The 20925-nt window shown below is 36.1% G+C and overlaps 6 protein-coding genes and 1 pseudogene across 7 annotated transcripts; 3 read left to right on the top strand and 4 right to left on the bottom strand.

Moving 5' to 3' along the window:
- The first annotated feature begins 337 nt into the window (after window positions 1-337).
- On the top strand, window positions 338-3416 carry LOC104792818 (glucan endo-1,3-beta-glucosidase 8). Its single transcript, XM_010519081.3, has 2 exons — window positions 338-1242; window positions 2226-3416. The coding sequence occupies exons 1-2, from the start codon at window positions 884-886 to the stop codon at window positions 3346-3348; spliced, it is 1482 nt and encodes a 493-aa protein (XP_010517383.1). The 5' UTR covers window positions 338-883; the 3' UTR covers window positions 3349-3416.
- On the bottom strand, window positions 3388-4561 carry LOC104792900 (NADPH-dependent aldehyde reductase 2, chloroplastic-like; annotated as a pseudogene). Its single transcript, XR_015559220.1, has 2 exons — window positions 4040-4561; window positions 3388-3914 (listed from the first exon to the last, which is right to left on the bottom strand). The product of XR_015559220.1 is annotated as an NADPH-dependent aldehyde reductase 2, chloroplastic-like (transcript).
- Window positions 4562-4904: 343 nt separating this feature from the next.
- Window positions 4905-6510, bottom strand: LOC104792723 (strigolactone esterase D14). Its single transcript, XM_010518973.3, has one exon. The coding sequence runs from the start codon at window positions 6233-6235 to the stop codon at window positions 5432-5434; it is 804 nt and encodes a 267-aa protein (XP_010517275.1). The 5' UTR covers window positions 6236-6510; the 3' UTR covers window positions 4905-5431.
- A 1909-nt stretch (window positions 6511-8419) lies between these two features.
- On the bottom strand, window positions 8420-9813 carry LOC104792640 (NADPH-dependent aldehyde reductase-like protein, chloroplastic). The gene is made up of 2 exons (XM_010518866.3): window positions 9341-9813; window positions 8420-8964 (listed from the first exon to the last, which is right to left on the bottom strand). Exons 1-2 carry the CDS (start codon window positions 9727-9729, stop codon window positions 8556-8558), a joined length of 798 nt encoding a protein of 265 aa, XP_010517168.1. The 5' UTR covers window positions 9730-9813; the 3' UTR covers window positions 8420-8555.
- A 1407-nt stretch (window positions 9814-11220) lies between these two features.
- LOC147949441 (protein SINE2) lies at window positions 11221-14033 on the top strand. The gene is made up of 3 exons (XM_087450161.1): window positions 11221-11528; window positions 12072-13248; window positions 13331-14033. Exons 2-3 carry the CDS (start codon window positions 12091-12093, stop codon window positions 13835-13837), a joined length of 1665 nt encoding a protein of 554 aa, XP_087306287.1. The 5' UTR covers window positions 11221-11528; window positions 12072-12090; the 3' UTR covers window positions 13838-14033.
- A 1264-nt stretch (window positions 14034-15297) lies between these two features.
- LOC147949440 (NADPH-dependent aldehyde reductase-like protein, chloroplastic) lies at window positions 15298-16691 on the bottom strand. Its single transcript, XM_087450157.1, has 2 exons — window positions 16219-16691; window positions 15298-15842 (listed from the first exon to the last, which is right to left on the bottom strand). Exons 1-2 carry the CDS (start codon window positions 16605-16607, stop codon window positions 15434-15436), a joined length of 798 nt encoding a protein of 265 aa, XP_087306283.1. The 5' UTR covers window positions 16608-16691; the 3' UTR covers window positions 15298-15433.
- Window positions 16692-18098: 1407 nt separating this feature from the next.
- On the top strand, window positions 18099-20911 carry LOC104792543 (protein SINE2). Its single transcript, XM_010518759.3, has 3 exons — window positions 18099-18406; window positions 18950-20126; window positions 20209-20911. Exons 2-3 carry the CDS (start codon window positions 18969-18971, stop codon window positions 20713-20715), a joined length of 1665 nt encoding a protein of 554 aa, XP_010517061.1. The 5' UTR covers window positions 18099-18406; window positions 18950-18968; the 3' UTR covers window positions 20716-20911.
- Window positions 20912-20925: the final 14 nt, after the last annotated feature.

Here is a 20925-nt window from a genome sequence, read left to right as displayed (position 1 = left end):
TTAAATTAAGTAAGCCAAAATATACACCATAGTTATTAAAGTGCGTCTATTTTATTTTGATATATATATAATATAATGAGTCTTATATAATATATATATATATATATTTTTTTTTTTTGAAGTTATTTAATATTTTGGTTGACGTTATATTGTCATATATATGTTTTGGAGTTATGTGGACGCAGAAAACCAATTTGATTATAATATAAGGTTACGAAAGCGATATTAACCTGCAAATTTTAACGTTTCTCAATACGTACGTGTGAACCTCCACAACATAGAATCAAAAGCTGCAAGTATTGTGCATAAGATTAACTTTCATACTTGAAATAGAACTATAGTATTCATTCTTTAATCCTCATACCAAACCACTAACACTTCGCCAACTACTATAAATGTTGGTCAGGCCTAAATAAATAATACATGCATGGTACAGCCTATATACATAGCCTTATGCTAATTATGTTAACCAAATTACATATATTTTTTCTAAATATTTATTTTATAGATATTTTAATGGTCGGTTTTGGTTTCAAAGGCCGGTTTTTGACTCTGTTTCCTTCTTCTTCCTTCTATAGTCTATCTTACCTATTTGATCTCTTCTTTCTTTCGCTCACTCAGATTTTTTTTGTCAACTTAAACAAATCTATTTCTTTACTTTATCTCAAATCGTCGAGCTACAACAGAGCATAAAACCCCACAAAAACTATTTATATACTTCTTACACTTCTTCCAATTCTCTCATTCGTAAAATCCCATCAGATTCTTCTTTCAAAGTTCGAAATTTTCCCATAAAATATAATCAAAAATTTCTTCTTTTCCACCATCAAGCACAAAACTTTCCAGGAAAGAAAAAAAAAAAAAAACAGAGGAATCACCAAAAATGAATCATCGACCGAAACAGAGTCCCATAACTAACTCCACCGTTGTCTTTATCATCGTCTCCTCCGTATGCTTTTTCTCCGGCTGCGTCTCTGGCTTGGGAGTAAACTGGGGAACAATGGCGACTCATCAGTTACCACCGAAGACGGTGGTGGAGATGCTTAGAGACAACAACATACAGAAAGTGAAGCTGTTCGATGCTGACACGAACACGATGGGAGCTCTCGCTGGCTCCGGCGTCGAAGTTATGGTGGCGATCCCTAATGATCTTCTCAAAGCCATGGGAAACTTTCAAAGAGCTAAAGATTGGGTCCAAAGAAACGTTTCTCGATTCAACTTTAACAACGGCGTTAAGATCAAGTAAGTTTAAACATTTATTAATTTCGTGATTAATTACTCGAATTTTTAAACTAACAAATATTGATATGTTAACATATAGAAAAATATATTAACGATAGTATAAAGTAAAGCTTTTGGGGGTATTATTGATCTGAAAAGGGGAAATCAGATATTATAGATCCTTTTGAAAATATTGGAACTTTACAGAACGATTATTTTATAACTTTTGTTACTGTTTTTAACAAAGAATAATAAAAATGTTGACGACTTCAAAATTAATAATTGGATTTGGAGGTCTATAATAGTCGTGAGCCCACCTGATTAGACAAACTGAGGTGAGCTCCAATCCTTTACATGTTGGTTTTGGTGTTCTGACTTAGTTGGACAACTAAAATCTTTATTCTCTTCTAGTAGTATTTATCTGTAAAAATGCCATTATTGGTCGACATGAGCGAATCATTATAATTTTTAATTTTTTTTTTTATATCAGTTGTTAACCTGTTATTATAGTTTGTTGAGCACCACATCCTTTCAATTATCTCTATATGTATGTATATATTTTTCTTGTTAAATAATGTAAATTATTTGAATTTGGTTTATCCATATATGGACCATCAATCATGTGTGTGTATATCCCATATTCATATTTATTCAACCCATATTTCATATATATTCAAATATGGACCGTCATGTGTGTGTCAAGTATTTATTGCACATGATCCAAACGTGTTCTGAAACCAAAAAAGTCTAAATCTTTCTTTTTCATCAGTTCCTCTTTATTGCAAAAGATGCAAACTTTTCAAATATTGGGTGTCATGTGAAATTTCACGCAATGTTATTATCGTATCGGCGTTTAAAAATACCAATATGAATCATGTAATTTCTGAAATATATCACAAGAATATATAATTTACTAAAGCTATAATTCTATTTGAATTATGATTTAATTTCAACTTTAGCAAAAACAAATTAGTAATATGAATTCAACTTTTTATTGTCTGCAGATATGTTGCCGTAGGGAACGAGCCATTCTTAACAGCATACAACGGATCTTTCATAAATCTAACGTACCCAGCACTCTTCAACATCCAAACCGCTTTAAACGAAGCCGGAGTCGGTGATTTCATCAAAGCGACCGTTCCTTTAAACGCCGACGTTTACAACTCTCCTCCAGACAACCAAGTCCCATCCGCAGGAAGATTCCGTTCCGACATCATCCAAGAAATGACACAAATCGTTAACTTCCTCGCGCAGAACAAAGCCCCTTTCACCGTCAACATTTACCCTTTCCTCAGTCTCTACCTAAGCAGTGACTTCCCTTTCGACTACGCTTTCTTTGACGGCCAAAACACCGTTAACGATAACGGTGTTATCTACACGAACGTCTTCGACGCTAGTTTCGACACGCTTGTAGCTTCTTTGAACGCGTTGAATCACGGCGACATGGAAGTGATCGTTGGAGAAGTTGGTTGGCCTACGGACGGAGACAAGAACGCAAACGTTCAAAACGCAGAACGGTTTTATTCCGGTTTGCTTCCGCGGTTGTCGAACAACTTAGGAACTCCTATGCGTAAAGGTTACATTGAAGTTTATCTTTTCGGATTTATCGATGAAGATGCAAAAAGTGTAGCGCCGGGAAACTTCGAACGTCATTGGGGGATATTCAAATTCGATGGAAAACCGAAGTTCCCGTTTGATTTTCGGGGGCAAGGGCAGAAAAAATTCTTAACCGGAGCTAGAAACGTTCAGTACATGCTAAACCAGTGGTGTATGTTTAATCCTAATGGTCGTGGCAATATGAGTAAGCTCGGAGATAATATAGACTACGCTTGTTCGCTTTCAGACTGTACCGCTTTAGGTTATGGATCATCTTGTGGCAATCTTGATGCGAATGGGAATGCGTCTTATGCATTTAATATGTATTTTCAAGTGCAAAATCAAGAAGCTCAAGCTTGCGATTTTGAAGGGCTAGCGATGATCACTACTAGGAATATATCTCAAGGACAATGTAATTTCCCGATCCAGATCGGAGAGCCATCTTCTGGTCATTATGATTATAGCTATGGTTCGATGGTTAGGTTATGTTTGGTGATGAGTGGTTTGATGTTTCTTCGCCTAGCACAATGAGATTATAATTTTTTCGTTGTATATGACTGATTCTTTGGGTTAATATCAATCATTTGGTTCATAGATTATTTGATATGTTTGTTTCCATTGTATCAAATTTACACCGTTGAAATTTAAAAGGCTTTTTACAAGAAGACTAACCTCTCTGTCTATTTACTAGAGACAGCCACCATTAACAATGATGACTTGACCGTTGATCCATTCGCCGGCGTCACTGGCTAAGAACCCAACAACAGGTGCGATGTCTTTGGTCTCACCAAGCCTACCAAATAAGTTGAGTGACTTCACTTTCTCTACAATCTCATCGCTCAGTCCTGTAAAAAACATATCCGTGGCGACGGCTCCAGGAGAAACACAGTTCACTGTGATATGTGTTCCTTTGAGCTCTTTGGCAAGAATCTTAGCCATGGCTTCTACTGCTGCCTTTGAAGCCGTGTATGAGCCATAGTGTGGATGTAAGGATTGGACCAGTGTGGTTGAGAGGAGGATGATCCGGCCACCGCCTCCACGTTTCAGCCTGTTCGCAGCTTCTCTAGCGCAAAGAAACGCACCTCTTTGTGTTGACACTGTTATCAAGCAACGAATCTGATTACTAGTAACAATGAGAAATCACGATTTTTTTTTTTTTTTTCTTTAGATCGCGTTTAAGTAATAAGGAGTAATTAATTAAATATGAGTAACATAAATTGACCTGATGATGCGATCAAATAGTTCAACTAATGTGTCTGAGAGAGTGGAATGATTAGGGTCGGCTATAGCAGCTGAGTTAACCAAGATATGAACCGGCGACTCGAAGACTCGCTCTGCCTCATCGAAAAGTGACTTCACCTGGCTCGGCTCCGAGATATCAGCCTTCACCACAATGACATGTGGACTTTTACCGGCAACGTCTTCTGAATCATCGTTCTTGGGACGGTTGGCTGTAATCGTCGCCGCAACTTTGTCGGCCTCGACGGAGTTAGTGGAGTAATTAACGACGATCCTAGCCCCAAGCTCGGCAAGGTAGATAGCTATAGCACGGCCTATACCTCGAGACGATCCCGTGACTATAGCGACTCGGCCGGCGAGGCAAAACGGTGGAGAAGAAACTGACGACGCGGCAGCCATACGAATGAGAGATTTTTCTATTTTCTTTTTTAACTAAAAATTTGTTAGTGTCATTTATTTAGGATAGCTAGACAGTAGTTATCACATCGTGTTATATATGTGTCCAAGACATTTGTAGTGGTGATCGTTAGTTTTGTCTGGATCAGTCGATTCGTATACAATTTCAATTTGAATTGCTTTCAATGTTTGCTTTTCAATGTTTGCTTTTGTTTGGAAGATGAATGAATATTATTTAAAAAAAAAATATTACATAGATTTCGTAAATATTTTACTATTTTTCTTTATTGTACTCTAAAATTTAGCCACTCGAATAATTTTACAGAAATAAGATTATGTGGCGGTAAACAAATACTAGCACTTATAATAATATCAGACTTGTTTATCCGGTTATCTATGCCTAAATGCTTTTATGCTTTTTTTTTCCGATGTGATGCTAAAGAATTTTCTAGTACTGATTCACTTTTTTTTTTTTTTTTTTTAATATCTTTTTGTCTCCATCATCAGAATGAAGAAGAACAAGTTCGACAATCTAGATGGTTTGCATCAAATCAATAACGGAGTAAAAATACAAAAAGGACCACAACTACTTACAAAGAAACAACAATATGGATAGGAAAAATATTCAGACGAAAGCAAAGAGATAAAAGATAAGATTATTTTGTTATCCTCCAAAATAAATAAAATCCAGTGCCAATTATATAATTTTTTGTTTTGTGATTATCATCCCTTAATATTAAGTAATCAAAAGGGAAAATAAAATGAGAAAAGTCACGTGTCACGTGCGGAGTGAACAAATCTAAATCCTAAGATAAGATTTGACAATGCCAAACTGTCCTCCACAAAATAGAGAAGAGAGAGAGAGAGAGTCACACTTTTTTTTTTTTTTTTTTTTTTGTATTTTTTCCATGTGGACCCCACAATTTCCATATTCCTACTTTTTATTGTTTCTCACAGACACATTCTCAAAAGAAAAAGGTCACCGAGGAAGAGCTCGCCGGAGAAACTGAGCAAGCTGAGCCGGAGCACTAAGATGCGGCAAATGCCCTTCGGTTTTAAGCTGCTCAACAGTCGTATCTCCACCTAGATGATTTCTCAGATACTCCGCCACCGAAGCCGGCACTGACACATCTTTCGCCGTCTGAATCACGCAAGTCGGAACCCTAACCAACCCTAGGACTCCTCTCAGATCGCTGTTGAACACTGTCCTCGATACGAACAGAGATATATCCGGACGCATATTGAACAGAGTCCTGCTGAACTCTCTAACCGCCGCGGGAACATCGGCTCCAACGGCGAGCGGAGCAAATCCGTGAACCCAAGCTTCGTAGTTAGCTTCCATAGCCGAGAAAACTTTCTCAATCTCTCCTTCTTCGAACCCTCCGTGGTAATCCTCGTCGTTCAGGAACCTAGGAGAGAATCCGATGAGGATCAGCTTCGAGAAAAGCTCCGGCCGACGAATCGAAGCGATGATTCCGATCATAGCGGAGACGGAGTGGCCTACGTAAGCGCAGTTCTGGATCCCTAGGGAATCGACGATGTTGAGGAGATCGTCGACGTAAGGATCGAGAGTCGTGTAGCGGTTGAAGTCGAAGTAGTCGGGGTTGACACTGCCGGCGCAGACTAAGTCGTAGAGGACGACTCTGTAGGATTGGGTGAAGTAAGGAAGGATCAGGTGCCATGCTGATTGGTCTGTACCGAATCCATGGGCTAAAAACAGGATCCGATCACCCGTACCTACGACCCGAACATTTAGAGCTTCTAAGATGTTGTGTTGACTCATTTTTTTTTCTTGTGTGTGTTTGGGATGATGGTAAAGAAGTGGGTTGGGTTGGATACTGTTTATATAAAAGCTTGTGTAATTGGGTAGGTGTGTGTGTGTTTGTAATGAACAATTCTTTTTTTTTCTTTTTTTTTTTTTTCTTTTCCACTGCAATTATTTATTTATTATCCAATACTTTTTCGATTGGCTTTTTGAGTTTATGGATACAAAGAGCATGCGTTGATTATTCGTCACACATTTGATATTTTTTTATTAAAAAGATTGTAAGATGCTTCAGAGGTGGTGTTTGGTTGCACTTGAGATTATTCTTAACCATTTTTTTCTTTTGTTCTGTAGTTGTATTCGTATGGTGATTAAAATTGAATATTATAAAACACTAACAATCGATCCGCGTTACGCGCGGTAGTTAGATTAAGGTGTATTCCGAGTTTTGTTGTGTATATTTTTTTTGGTTTTTGTTAATTCATCTTTACATTTGTTTTTGTTTTGTTGGATATTTTAATAAAAATATGTTTTGCAGTAAGTATAATTTAGTTTGCTGTTTTTAAAGGAAAAATTGAGATCATCTTGTGTGTTTATAATGCTTTTTAAAAAAAAATTATTATTAGAAGTTAATATTTTTTAGTTGAAATTGTTGTTTTGCTGTAGTTGTTAGTTGTTATTAATTTATTATTATTTTCCATTTTGTGGTTGGATTGTTATTTAATATTTTCATATGTATCTTGTAAACTGTTAGAGTAATTTTTTTGTCAATGTTTTAGAGTTTGGAGTGAAAAGATTGTGGACTTTATTAAGAAAAATAAATAAAATCAATAACTTACATTCCTTTTGTCTGGACTATTTTTGTTTGTTTCATTCGGGCCCAATTTCTCTGTAAGGCTTATAATTTGTGGGTTTATTGGGCCATTATTTATATGTTATTGAGTTGAAATTGATTTGTTAATTTTCAAAATCCGATGTCCTCGTGAACGGATAGGAGAAGAGCAATTTTCCGATCTAGAGGTCTGTTTGAGGATTGAACTTATGTTTTTGATGCTCTTAATCGTTTTTTCAGTCATTCCTGTCTTAATCGTTATTCCTTGTTGATTTTGTTAAAGGTGAATGTCAATTGGATTGCAAATTTGTTTATATGAAAATATATATGTTGGCTTATTTAGGTTTCTTAATTAAGTTGTGAGTTGTTTTGTGTTATTGGTTGTAATTTTTCCCCCTTTTGTCCTGTAAGTAGTTTTTTCGATTCGATGTGAGTTGTGTTTTGGGGAAAATTAATTTTCTTGTTTATCTTGCTGTAATTTTATAAAGTCCAGGTTGTTTTTTTTTCTCTGTTGTTTTTTTAATATAATTTTGTGTTACGGTTATCTGACTGTGGCATTCATATATCTTAATCTTTTTAGTTTATTAAATGTGTGTTCATCTCTTTGCGTCTTTGTCTTTGGTGATGGATTTGTGAAGTGCTACCAAATAATTTTAATTGATTTCTAGTTGTGTTTCCTTGATTCTTTGAAAGTGTTGTTTGGGTTGCCTTGTTTTGATATTTGAAATTTTAAATTATGATCAGTTTAATAGAAAATTTTAACTATATTATTACCACTAATGAAGAATTATAGTATTGTTTTCTTATTTTAACATTTAATTTATTTTACATAATTATTTTTTATTTAAACTTTCGATTAATTATATTTAACAAAAAAACATGCACTAAATGAATATTTTAAAATAAAAAATTGAGTTCATAGGATTTAAAAATAGTGTTGGGTCTAGAGACTTTGAATGAAATAGTGTTGGACCTATAAATTTTGGATGAAATTTAGTTGATCAGTTTGTCATTTGTATGATTGTTTAAAGAGCTTATTAAAATCTGTAAAACCCACGAAATTAAAGAAGAAGTGGCTGACTTGGTAGCTGACGTGGCAACACGAGAAGTTAGTACGAAAACTAACTTTATATATATAGATTAAGTGTTTTCAATGAATGTGTCAGTACGAAAACACGAGGTCGTAAATGACATTAACTGTGGATATATTAAGGTTTTATAAGAAAAATATTATGTATCCAAAAAAAAAAAAAAGGATGTCGACAAAAATAAAAAGAAATTGGATATAAATTTTTGGACGTACAGTATATAATAATCTGTAGGGTGAGTAAATGAGTGTTTAATATTACGGCTGTGTTATGAATAAGACGTTTTATTTTAAATACGTGTTATTTCCATCTGAACCCCAAATGTTTCAATTTTGACAAGTTTTAACACCAATTTATTTCTCAAGATATCAGGAGGAAGAAGAGGCTCCTCTCCAAGAGTCAAAGACCACAATCTTTTTTACACATATCCACCATTAACTGGAATGATCTGACCATTGACCCATTCACCACCATCACCAGCCAAGAATCCAACAAGAGGCACCACGTCTTTGGCTTCACCAATCCTTCCAAAGGGAGACTCTCCGGCTATCTTCTCAACCAACTCTGGGCTCTTTCCATCATAGAACATCTCAGTGGCTATAGGTCCTGGAGCAACACAGTTGGCAGTTATTCCTGTACCTTTTAGCTCTTTCGCAAGAATCTTAACCATAGTTTCCACAGCTGCTTTTGATGCTGCATAGGTACCATATCCTAGTCTTAAGGATCGGGTCGTTGAAGATGTCACGAGTATGATCCGACCACCACCTCCTTTCTTTAGCCTATTGGCTGCTTCCTTGCTACACAGAAACGCTCCTCTTGTATTGACACTACCAGTCCATAAGCAACAAAACAGAGTATTATTGGATGTAACAGTGAAACTATACATACAAAATCTCACCAGGGTTCAACAATGACTGAAACAAAGAAATCTCAGTTGAATATATACTAAAGGAATCAGCTTTCTAACTCAAAACCATAGCCCATTGTCCATAAGAAACAACCAGAGGATTCTTGGAGATTAAAGAATGCAGCAACATGGAACATTTGGATATTAAAGGACTCAGATTTCTAACTCAAAACCATAGGCCATTGTCACATCTGAATCTCACATTGTACAATTAACCTTAAGTAATTAACAAAAAGTTGTTTGCTTTATTAGGATTAAGAAGCTAACCAAATCAATGAAACAGTCTCTATTTATACCTGAAGATGCGATCGAAATCTTCGACTGATGTGTTAGCAATCGTAGGGTGGTTGGGATCGAGAATCCCAGCGGAGTTAACCAGAATGTGAACCGGCGATTCAAAGGCGGTCTCAGCCGCATCGAACATCGATTTCACCTGGCTTGGTTCAGAGACATTGGCTTGAACCACAATGGCTCTTGGTCCTTTTCCAGTGATTTCTTCCCTAACTGGGAAAGCGTTGATCTCAGCCGCGGCACGCTCGGCGTCTGCGGCTTTAGATGTGTAGTTGATAACAATCCTCGCACCGAGTTCAGCTAGGTGGATAGCTATAGCTCGGCCAATTCCACGGGATGAGCCGGTGACGATGGCGACTCTTCCGGCGAGTGGAAGCGGCGGTTGTGTAGCCATGAAAACGATTCGAATTCGATGAGTGTTAGTAGTGTGATGTAATGGGGACTGATGGAAACTAGTGGATTGGCATGTTTTTATATAGTTTCCTCTGACAAAATCAGCCCCTTAACTTTATAAAGTAACAAATTTACCCCTACCCGCTTCTTTACAGTTCCCCCCTTTTATATCTGCATATTTATAGATTATTCCCATTAGTATATTGGGGAACTGTCCTTTTAAAAAAAAAAAAAAAAATTATTTTTGTGGTCAACATAAATCTAAGTTAATAATAAATATTATAATTTTGTTAGAACAATAACATTAATTTAAGCTTGAATTACGAATTTAATTCTTAATTTTTGTTGAGTCGATTATTTTTGCAACCAAATTTCACTGTTTTGCCAATTTGGAAGGATTGATTCAATTCAAATTCTTAATTCCCTAATTGAAAAATAAAATAAAAGGCATTGGATTTGGACCAAAATTGGGGGAATGAACATAGAGAAATAAGTTTCCTATGATAGTAAAGAATACGCAGATTTAATTAGTCATGGGCGTTCGGGTATTCGGTTCGGTTTCAGATATATTCATTCGGTTTCGGTTAGTTTCGATATAGAAGTTTAGTATCCATTCGGTTAATTTACTATTTCGGTTCGGGTTCGGTTCGGTTTCGGTTATTTTCGGTTTGGTTCCGGATATCCGAAATAGTGTAATATAAATTTTTAAAATATAATTTAAATAAAATTTGATTATATTTTAACAAATATATCTAAAAACTTCCTGATATTTGATTTATTTCAAATATTTTGGTATTTTTTGTCTAAATATATATAGTTTTTTAGTTTACTTTTTATTACCTTATATAAATTAATACGTAATACAAAGCTAAAACTTCAACTTGGTGCAGTGGCCATGTTGCACACTCCAGTTTGTAGAGGTCTCAGTTCAATTCTCGGCTAAAACATAATTTTAGTACGTATTCGGTTTGATTTGGATAACCGAATGGATATCGATTCGGTTCGGTTAATAACCGATATCCATGGATAATTAAAACACTATCCAATCGGTTATTGTCCACTATCCATGTCGGAACCGAAATTTCGGTTCGGTTTATTTGCCCAGGACTAAATTTAATGCCATTTGACTACTATTTTCTATTTAAAAAAAAAAAAAAACAATTTGGTCAATTTGGACAAAAGTGAAAATTTAACCAATTACGAGATTCTAGAAAATATTATATTCCTAAAATAATAACACAAATTGAGAGGAAAACAAATTCTTAAACTTAATTACGATAAAAACCCAAAACTTTACTGATCTATCTAATAAACCCATAATTCTATTAATTCCTATGATCTTCTTAATCTTTATTGTTGGGTAAAAATCTCCAAAGTAATCTTAATCTCTTATTTTTCCAAAAGGTTCATAGATTTAAGAAGTTACTAAGGAGTAAACAAGCAGTTCAATAATTAATTTTTTTTTTAGTTTCTTCCCCCAAAACGATTTTGTAAAGGCTCTAGTTTTGATAACATTGATAACATTGGTACCGTTTCGATAAAAAGAGGAAAATAATAAAGGGAGGGTTCCCTAAACAAACCCGCCCATCTCACCAAACTCTCAATTCAAAAATCAAACAAACAAAGTTGAATCCTCTTTTGTTTTTGTTTTTTTCTGGTTTCCTTCGCATCGTATTAGAGAGAGAGAGAGAGAGAAGAAGAGCGACTACTCTATAGGAGGAATCTGGGGAATTTTTAGATAGATTCTTGTTGGGTCTTTCTTGAATTTTGTTGGGTCAATCTTCGCTGTGAGGGCCACTGGTACGCTTCTTTGTGACTTTGGCTATTCAACATCGACTTCACTTTCTCTGAATTCGATACTCTTGTGTTTTTTCGATTAGGGTTACTCTTCTTTCATTCAGTTATTATATTCAATTCGTTTTGGATTTGTAATTCCAAAGACCAAAGTTCGTGTATTTATCACTTTCCTTCGATGGTTTTAATGTAAAAAAAGATCCGTTTTTTTTTGGGAAGTTTACGTAATCTAATCTAATCAGTTCTGTTCGGATTTTCATAATTCATCCGGAGAATGATGTTTTGCGTTTGGTCTCACCTTTTTTTTTTTGGAATTGAGTATTGGTTTTGGTATAATCATCATATGAAAATGGGTGTTGATTGATTTGTTTTCCTTATTCGGATATGGTTTAGAATCACTGAGTATACTCACTTTGGTAAAAAGTTATATATTGTTTAGGATTCACGAATAAATCTGATACTGTATATATACTTCTTGTCACTTCAAGAGAATTTTACGCTACTGTTGTTCTTATTGAATTCATTGTGGTTTTTTTTTTGTTTTCACAGGAACCAGGAGAGGGGAACAATGGGTAGAAATATCGGTTCGGCATTTAGACAAGAGTTGGCTAATCTTGATAAAGATCCAGATTCTCACAAGACTGCAATGAGCAATCTGAGATCCATTGTGAAAGATTTGGATGCTAAGGTGATTCATGTCTTTGTTGATCAACTTTCTCAAGTCAAAGAGATTGGTTCTGAATCTGGTGGCTACACGGTTTCTCTCTTTGAAGACCTTGCTCGTGCTCATGGAGTCAAAATCGCTCCTCATGTAGATACTATCATGCCAGCGATCGTAAGGACGTTGAGTTTTAGTGAAGGGTCTTTACGTGTTCAGCAGGCTTGCTCTAAGGCGGTAGCTGCTATGGCTAGATTTGGAATTGATCCTACTACACCTGGAGATAAGAAAACGAATGTGGTTCACTCTCTTTGTAAGCCGCTCTCTGATTCTCTTATTGATTCACAACATCAGCAGCATCTTGCTTTGGGATCTGCTCTTTGCTTGAAGTCACTTGTGGATTGCGATAATTGGCGATCTGCTTCTAGTGAAATGGTTAATAATGTTTGTCAAAGCTTAGCTGTTGCCCTTGAAGCCACTTCAAGTGAAGCCAACTCTCATATGGCACTTGTTATGACACTTGCCAAACACAATCCTTTTACTGTGGAGGCGTATGCAAGGCTTTTGGTGAAGTCGGGTCTGAGGATTCTGGATTTAGGTGTTGTTGAAGATGATTCTCAGAAACGGCTTTTAGCTATACAGATGCTCAATTTTCTGATGAAGAATTTGAATCCCAAGAGTGTTTTTTCTGAGCTAGAGCTTATATGTCACGAGATGGAGAAACACCAAAAAGATGAGGTGCATTATGTCAAAATGGCAGCTTATGAAACCATGAGACAAGCAGAGATATTAATCGCTGAGGCAGATCCCATGTTTGATGCAGAGAACTGCAAGCCCCGAATCTCGCTCAGCGGATCAATCAAGTCTACACCAAGTCTTGGAGCACATGATGGGAGTGTTTATAGTAGACATGATGGGAGTTGTGTAAACGATCAAGACGAGGATGATGTTCTGTTTTCTGGTGTAGGCAGTGGAAGAACTGCTGTTTCAGGCTCTCCTTTGGTGGATTACAGAGAGAATAACCAAGAAACTGATTCTGTAATCGAGAGTCCAAGATATGGAAATCAGGTAAAATAACAACTTTAAATCTACCTTCCCTTGTGTGTCCTTTTTCACTGAATTTTCATTTTTTCTGCTTCTTTGATTTCAGATTCAATGTTTTGGTGTTGAAGATGAGAATATTGAGTCAGTTTGGTTCCATCAGCGGAACAGAAGTTCTGAGTTTAATGAATCTGTGAGCTCTAGGACGAACCGCTCAAGAAGTTCCAGACGAAGCACCAAGAAGAGACAATCAGGAGACATCTGTTCAAAACATCACAGGCATGGTTTCACACAAGATCCATTCACTGAGTTACTAGACAACAGAGAGCAGCTGCAACAGTTCAGTGAAAGCTCATCATCGTCATCAATATATGATACATCTGGCACTACTAGTCCAACCAACACAACAGAAGATATCTATGAGAAACCGAAGTCAGATCTGGATTCTGAGGCCAAACTTAAGACAGGGGAGACTGATATAGACCCACGGCTGGGACGGAGTAAGCGTGTGTTAAAATTTGGGCTGGGTGTCTTTTCTATTGCAGTTGCAGGGTTTGCTTCTTTCATGTGGATGCATCTCCAGGATGATATGATGCCTCATCTTGTTCCGACTTAACGTCCATGGGATGAACATACAAAAGCTTAGAACTTACATAGGTTCAAATTGTAGCTTAGTTCCCTTGTTCTTTTGTCAATGTGTGGATCATGTTCATACAAGTTTGTTTGTTTACTTTTCCTGGTGAATTTGTCACTTGCCCAAAAGACAAATTAATGTTAACCAAACTAATATGTTCATAGGTTCAAAGTTCAAACGTTCTAGCTTGGTTCTCTTGCTCTTTTGTCACTCGTCCAAAAGTGGAAGCGAATCTAAACCAAATTCACATTAGTTCAAATTCAAAATTAAGCCACAACCGTTCGAAGTCTTAACTGAGAAAATCCTAGAAACAATTTCACTAACAAAACAAGACAAAAAACAAAAAGAAGGCAACACACTTCAGTTGGGATGTGTATACAAAGATCACAAATCTTAGGCTGAGACATAACAAAATTTCCTCAGAATTGAGAGAACAAAGGGTTACAAAAGAAAAGAGTTTCACTACGAGGTATATATTCTCCGGCTTAGTCTTCCTCGGCACCAGCACCTGCGGCGGCAGCTGCATCTCTCCTTGGTTATCTTGCTGTAATTTTATAAAGTCCAGGTTGTTTTTTTTTCTCTGTTGTTTTTTTAATATAATTTTGTGTTACGGTTATCTGACTGTGGCATTCATATATCTTAATCTTTTTAGTTTATTAAATGTGTGTTCATCTCTTTGCGTCTTTGTCTTTGGTGATGGATTTGTGAAGTGCTACCAAATAATTTTAATTGATTTCTAGTTGTGTTTCCTTGATTCTTTGAAAGTGTTGTTTGGGTTGCCTTGTTTTGATATTTGAAATTTTAAATTATGATCAGTTTAATAGAAAATTTTAACTATATTATTACCACTAATGAAGAATTATAGTATTGTTTTCTTATTTTAACATTTAATTTATTTTACATAATTATTTTTTATTTAAACTTTCGATTAATTATATTTAACAAAAAAACATGCACTAAATGAATATTTTAAAATAAAAAATTGAGTTCATAGGATTTAAAAATAGTGTTGGGTCTAGAGACTTTGAATGAAATAGTGTTGGACCTATAAATTTTGGATGAAATTTAGTTGATCAGTTTGTCATTTGTATGATTGTTTAAAGAGCTTATTAAAATCTGTAAAACCCACGAAATTAAAGAAGAAGTGGCTGACTTGGTAGCTGACGTGGCAACACGAGAAGTTAGTACGAAAACTAACTTTATATATATAGATTAAGTGTTTTCAATGAATGTGTCAGTACGAAAACACGAGGTCGTAAATGACATTAACTGTGGATATATTAAGGTTTTATAAGAAAAATATTATGTATCCAAAAAAAAAAAAAAGGATGTCGACAAAAATAAAAAGAAATTGGATATAAATTTTTGGACGTACAGTATATAATAATCTGTAGGGTGAGTAAATGAGTGTTTAATATTACGGCTGTGTTATGAATAAGACGTTTTATTTTAAATACGTGTTATTTCCATCTGAACCCCAAATGTTTCAATTTTGACAAGTTTTAACACCAATTTATTTCTCAAGATATCAGGAGGAAGAAGAGGCTCCTCTCCAAGAGTCAAAGACCACAATCTTTTTTACACATATCCACCATTAACTGGAATGATCTGACCATTGACCCATTCACCACCATCACCAGCCAAGAATCCAACAAGAGGCACCACGTCTTTGGCTTCACCAATCCTTCCAAAGGGAGACTCTCCGGCTATCTTCTCAACCAACTCTGGGCTCTTTCCATCATAGAACATCTCAGTGGCTATAGGTCCTGGAGCAACACAGTTGGCAGTTATTCCTGTACCTTTTAGCTCTTTCGCAAGAATCTTAACCATAGTTTCCACAGCTGCTTTTGATGCTGCATAGGTACCATATCCTAGTCTTAAGGATCGGGTCGTTGAAGATGTCACGAGTATGATCCGACCACCACCTCCTTTCTTTAGCCTATTGGCTGCTTCCTTGCTACACAGAAACGCTCCTCTTGTATTGACACTACCAGTCCATAAGCAACAAAACAGAGTATTATTGGATGTAACAGTGAAACTATACATACAAAATCTCACCAGGGTTCAACAATGACTGAAACAAAGAAATCTCAGTTGAATATATACTAAAGGAATCAGCTTTCTAACTCAAAACCATAGCCCATTGTCCATAAGAAACAACCAGAGGATTCTTGGAGATTAAAGAATGCAGCAACATGGAACATTTGGATATTAAAGGACTCAGATTTCTAACTCAAAACCATAGGCCATTGTCACATCTGAATCTCACATTGTACAATTAACCTTAAGTAATTAACAAAAAGTTGTTTGCTTTATTAGGATTAAGAAGCTAACCAAATCAATGAAACAGTCTCTATTTATACCTGAAGATGCGATCGAAATCTTCGACTGATGTGTTAGCAATCGTAGGGTGGTTGGGATCGAGAATCCCAGCGGAGTTAACCAGAATGTGAACCGGCGATTCAAAGGCGGTCTCAGCCGCATCGAACATCGATTTCACCTGGCTTGGTTCAGAGACATTGGCTTGAACCACAATGGCTCTTGGTCCTTTTCCAGTGATTTCTTCCCTAACTGGGAAAGCGTTGATCTCAGCCGCGGCACGCTCGGCGTCTGCGGCTTTAGATGTGTAGTTGATAACAATCCTCGCACCGAGTTCAGCTAGGTGGATAGCTATAGCTCGGCCAATTCCACGGGATGAGCCGGTGACGATGGCGACTCTTCCGGCGAGTGGAAGCGGCGGTTGTGTAGCCATGAAAACGATTCGAATTCGATGAGTGTTAGTAGTGTGATGTAATGGGGACTGATGGAAACTAGTGGATTGGCATGTTTTTATATAGTTTCCTCTGACAAAATCAGCCCCTTAACTTTATAAAGTAACAAATTTACCCCTACCCGCTTCTTTACAGTTCCCCCCTTTTATATCTGCATATTTATAGATTATTCCCATTAGTATATTGGGGAACTGTCCTTTTAAAAAAAAAAAAAAAAATTATTTTTGTGGTCAACATAAATCTAAGTTAATAATAAATATTATAATTTTGTTAGAACAATAACATTAATTTAAGCTTGAATTACGAATTTAATTCTTAATTTTTGTTGAGTCGATTATTTTTGCAACCAAATTTCACTGTTTTGCCAATTTGGAAGGATTGATTCAATTCAAATTCTTAATTCCCTAATTGAAAAATAAAATAAAAGGCATTGGATTTGGACCAAAATTGGGGGAATGAACATAGAGAAATAAGTTTCCTATGATAGTAAAGAATACGCAGATTTAATTAGTCATGGGCGTTCGGGTATTCGGTTCGGTTTCAGATATATTCATTCGGTTTCGGTTAGTTTCGATATAGAAGTTTAGTATCCATTCGGTTAATTTACTATTTCGGTTCGGGTTCGGTTCGGTTTCGGTTATTTTCGGTTTGGTTCCGGATATCCGAAATAGTGTAATATAAATTTTTAAAATATAATTTAAATAAAATTTGATTATATTTTAACAAATATATCTAAAAACTTCCTGATATTTGATTTATTTCAAATATTTTGGTATTTTTTGTCTAAATATATATAGTTTTTTAGTTTACTTTTTATTACCTTATATAAATTAATACGTAATACAAAGCTAAAACTTCAACTTGGTGCAGTGGCCATGTTGCACACTCCAGTTTGTAGAGGTCTCAGTTCAATTCTCGGCTAAAACATAATTTTAGTACGTATTCGGTTTGATTTGGATAACCGAATGGATATCGATTCGGTTCGGTTAATAACCGATATCCATGGATAATTAAAACACTATCCAATCGGTTATTGTCCACTATCCATGTCGGAACCGAAATTTCGGTTCGGTTTATTTGCCCAGGACTAAATTTAATGCCATTTGACTACTATTTTCTATTTAAAAAAAAAAAAAAACAATTTGGTCAATTTGGACAAAAGTGAAAATTTAACCAATTACGAGATTCTAGAAAATATTATATTCCTAAAATAATAACACAAATTGAGAGGAAAACAAATTCTTAAACTTAATTACGATAAAAACCCAAAACTTTACTGATCTATCTAATAAACCCATAATTCTATTAATTCCTATGATCTTCTTAATCTTTATTGTTGGGTAAAAATCTCCAAAGTAATCTTAATCTCTTATTTTTCCAAAAGGTTCATAGATTTAAGAAGTTACTAAGGAGTAAACAAGCAGTTCAATAATTAATTTTTTTTTTAGTTTCTTCCCCCAAAACGATTTTGTAAAGGCTCTAGTTTTGATAACATTGATAACATTGGTACCGTTTCGATAAAAAGAGGAAAATAATAAAGGGAGGGTTCCCTAAACAAACCCGCCCATCTCACCAAACTCTCAATTCAAAAATCAAACAAACAAAGTTGAATCCTCTTTTGTTTTTGTTTTTTTCTGGTTTCCTTCGCATCGTATTAGAGAGAGAGAGAGAGAGAAGAAGAGCGACTACTCTATAGGAGGAATCTGGGGAATTTTTAGATAGATTCTTGTTGGGTCTTTCTTGAATTTTGTTGGGTCAATCTTCGCTGTGAGGGCCACTGGTACGCTTCTTTGTGACTTTGGCTATTCAACATCGACTTCACTTTCTCTGAATTCGATACTCTTGTGTTTTTTCGATTAGGGTTACTCTTCTTTCATTCAGTTATTATATTCAATTCGTTTTGGATTTGTAATTCCAAAGACCAAAGTTCGTGTATTTATCACTTTCCTTCGATGGTTTTAATGTAAAAAAAGATCCGTTTTTTTTTGGGAAGTTTACGTAATCTAATCTAATCAGTTCTGTTCGGATTTTCATAATTCATCCGGAGAATGATGTTTTGCGTTTGGTCTCACCTTTTTTTTTTTGGAATTGAGTATTGGTTTTGGTATAATCATCATATGAAAATGGGTGTTGATTGATTTGTTTTCCTTATTCGGATATGGTTTAGAATCACTGAGTATACTCACTTTGGTAAAAAGTTATATATTGTTTAGGATTCACGAATAAATCTGATACTGTATATATACTTCTTGTCACTTCAAGAGAATTTTACGCTACTGTTGTTCTTATTGAATTCATTGTGGTTTTTTTTTTGTTTTCACAGGAACCAGGAGAGGGGAACAATGGGTAGAAATATCGGTTCGGCATTTAGACAAGAGTTGGCTAATCTTGATAAAGATCCAGATTCTCACAAGACTGCAATGAGCAATCTGAGATCCATTGTGAAAGATTTGGATGCTAAGGTGATTCATGTCTTTGTTGATCAACTTTCTCAAGTCAAAGAGATTGGTTCTGAATCTGGTGGCTACACGGTTTCTCTCTTTGAAGACCTTGCTCGTGCTCATGGAGTCAAAATCGCTCCTCATGTAGATACTATCATGCCAGCGATCGTAAGGACGTTGAGTTTTAGTGAAGGGTCTTTACGTGTTCAGCAGGCTTGCTCTAAGGCGGTAGCTGCTATGGCTAGATTTGGAATTGATCCTACTACACCTGGAGATAAGAAAACGAATGTGGTTCACTCTCTTTGTAAGCCGCTCTCTGATTCTCTTATTGATTCACAACATCAGCAGCATCTTGCTTTGGGATCTGCTCTTTGCTTGAAGTCACTTGTGGATTGCGATAATTGGCGATCTGCTTCTAGTGAAATGGTTAATAATGTTTGTCAAAGCTTAGCTGTTGCCCTTGAAGCCACTTCAAGTGAAGCCAACTCTCATATGGCACTTGTTATGACACTTGCCAAACACAATCCTTTTACTGTGGAGGCGTATGCAAGGCTTTTGGTGAAGTCGGGTCTGAGGATTCTGGATTTAGGTGTTGTTGAAGATGATTCTCAGAAACGGCTTTTAGCTATACAGATGCTCAATTTTCTGATGAAGAATTTGAATCCCAAGAGTGTTTTTTCTGAGCTAGAGCTTATATGTCACGAGATGGAGAAACACCAAAAAGATGAGGTGCATTATGTCAAAATGGCAGCTTATGAAACCATGAGACAAGCAGAGATATTAATCGCTGAGGCAGATCCCATGTTTGATGCAGAGAACTGCAAGCCCCGAATCTCGCTCAGCGGATCAATCAAGTCTACACCAAGTCTTGGAGCACATGATGGGAGTGTTTATAGTAGACATGATGGGAGTTGTGTAAACGATCAAGACGAGGATGATGTTCTGTTTTCTGGTGTAGGCAGTGGAAGAACTGCTGTTTCAGGCTCTCCTTTGGTGGATTACAGAGAGAATAACCAAGAAACTGATTCTGTAATCGAGAGTCCAAGATATGGAAATCAGGTAAAATAACAACTTTAAATCTACCTTCCCTTGTGTGTCCTTTTTCACTGAATTTTCATTTTTTCTGCTTCTTTGATTTCAGATTCAATGTTTTGGTGTTGAAGATGAGAATATTGAGTCAGTTTGGTTCCATCAGCGGAACAGAAGTTCTGAGTTTAATGAATCTGTGAGCTCTAGGACGAACCGCTCAAGAAGTTCCAGACGAAGCACCAAGAAGAGACAATCAGGAGACATCTGTTCAAAACATCACAGGCATGGTTTCACACAAGATCCATTCACTGAGTTACTAGACAACAGAGAGCAGCTGCAACAGTTCAGTGAAAGCTCATCATCGTCATCAATATATGATACATCTGGCACTACTAGTCCAACCAACACAACAGAAGATATCTATGAGAAACCGAAGTCAGATCTGGATTCTGAGGCCAAACTTAAGACAGGGGAGACTGATATAGACCCACGGCTGGGACGGAGTAAGCGTGTGTTAAAATTTGGGCTGGGTGTCTTTTCTATTGCAGTTGCAGGGTTTGCTTCTTTCATGTGGATGCATCTCCAGGATGATATGATGCCTCATCTTGTTCCGACTTAACGTCCATGGGATGAACATACAAAAGCTTAGAACTTACATAGGTTCAAATTGTAGCTTAGTTCCCTTGTTCTTTTGTCAATGTGTGGATCATGTTCATACAAGTTTGTTTGTTTACTTTTCCTGGTGAATTTGTCACTTGCCCAAAAGACAAATTAATGTTAACCAAACTAATATGTTCATAGGTTCAAAGTTCAAACGTTCTAGCTTGGT

The sequence above is a fragment of the Camelina sativa genome, chromosome 1 (assembly GCF_030686135.1).
Source record: "Camelina sativa cultivar CO46 ecotype springtype chromosome 1, ASM3068613v1".
NCBI classification, from domain to species: domain Eukaryota; kingdom Viridiplantae; phylum Streptophyta; class Magnoliopsida; order Brassicales; family Brassicaceae; genus Camelina; species Camelina sativa.
The sequence above is the reverse complement of the archived record's forward strand: the minus strand, read 5'-3'. Positions and strand labels throughout refer to the sequence as shown.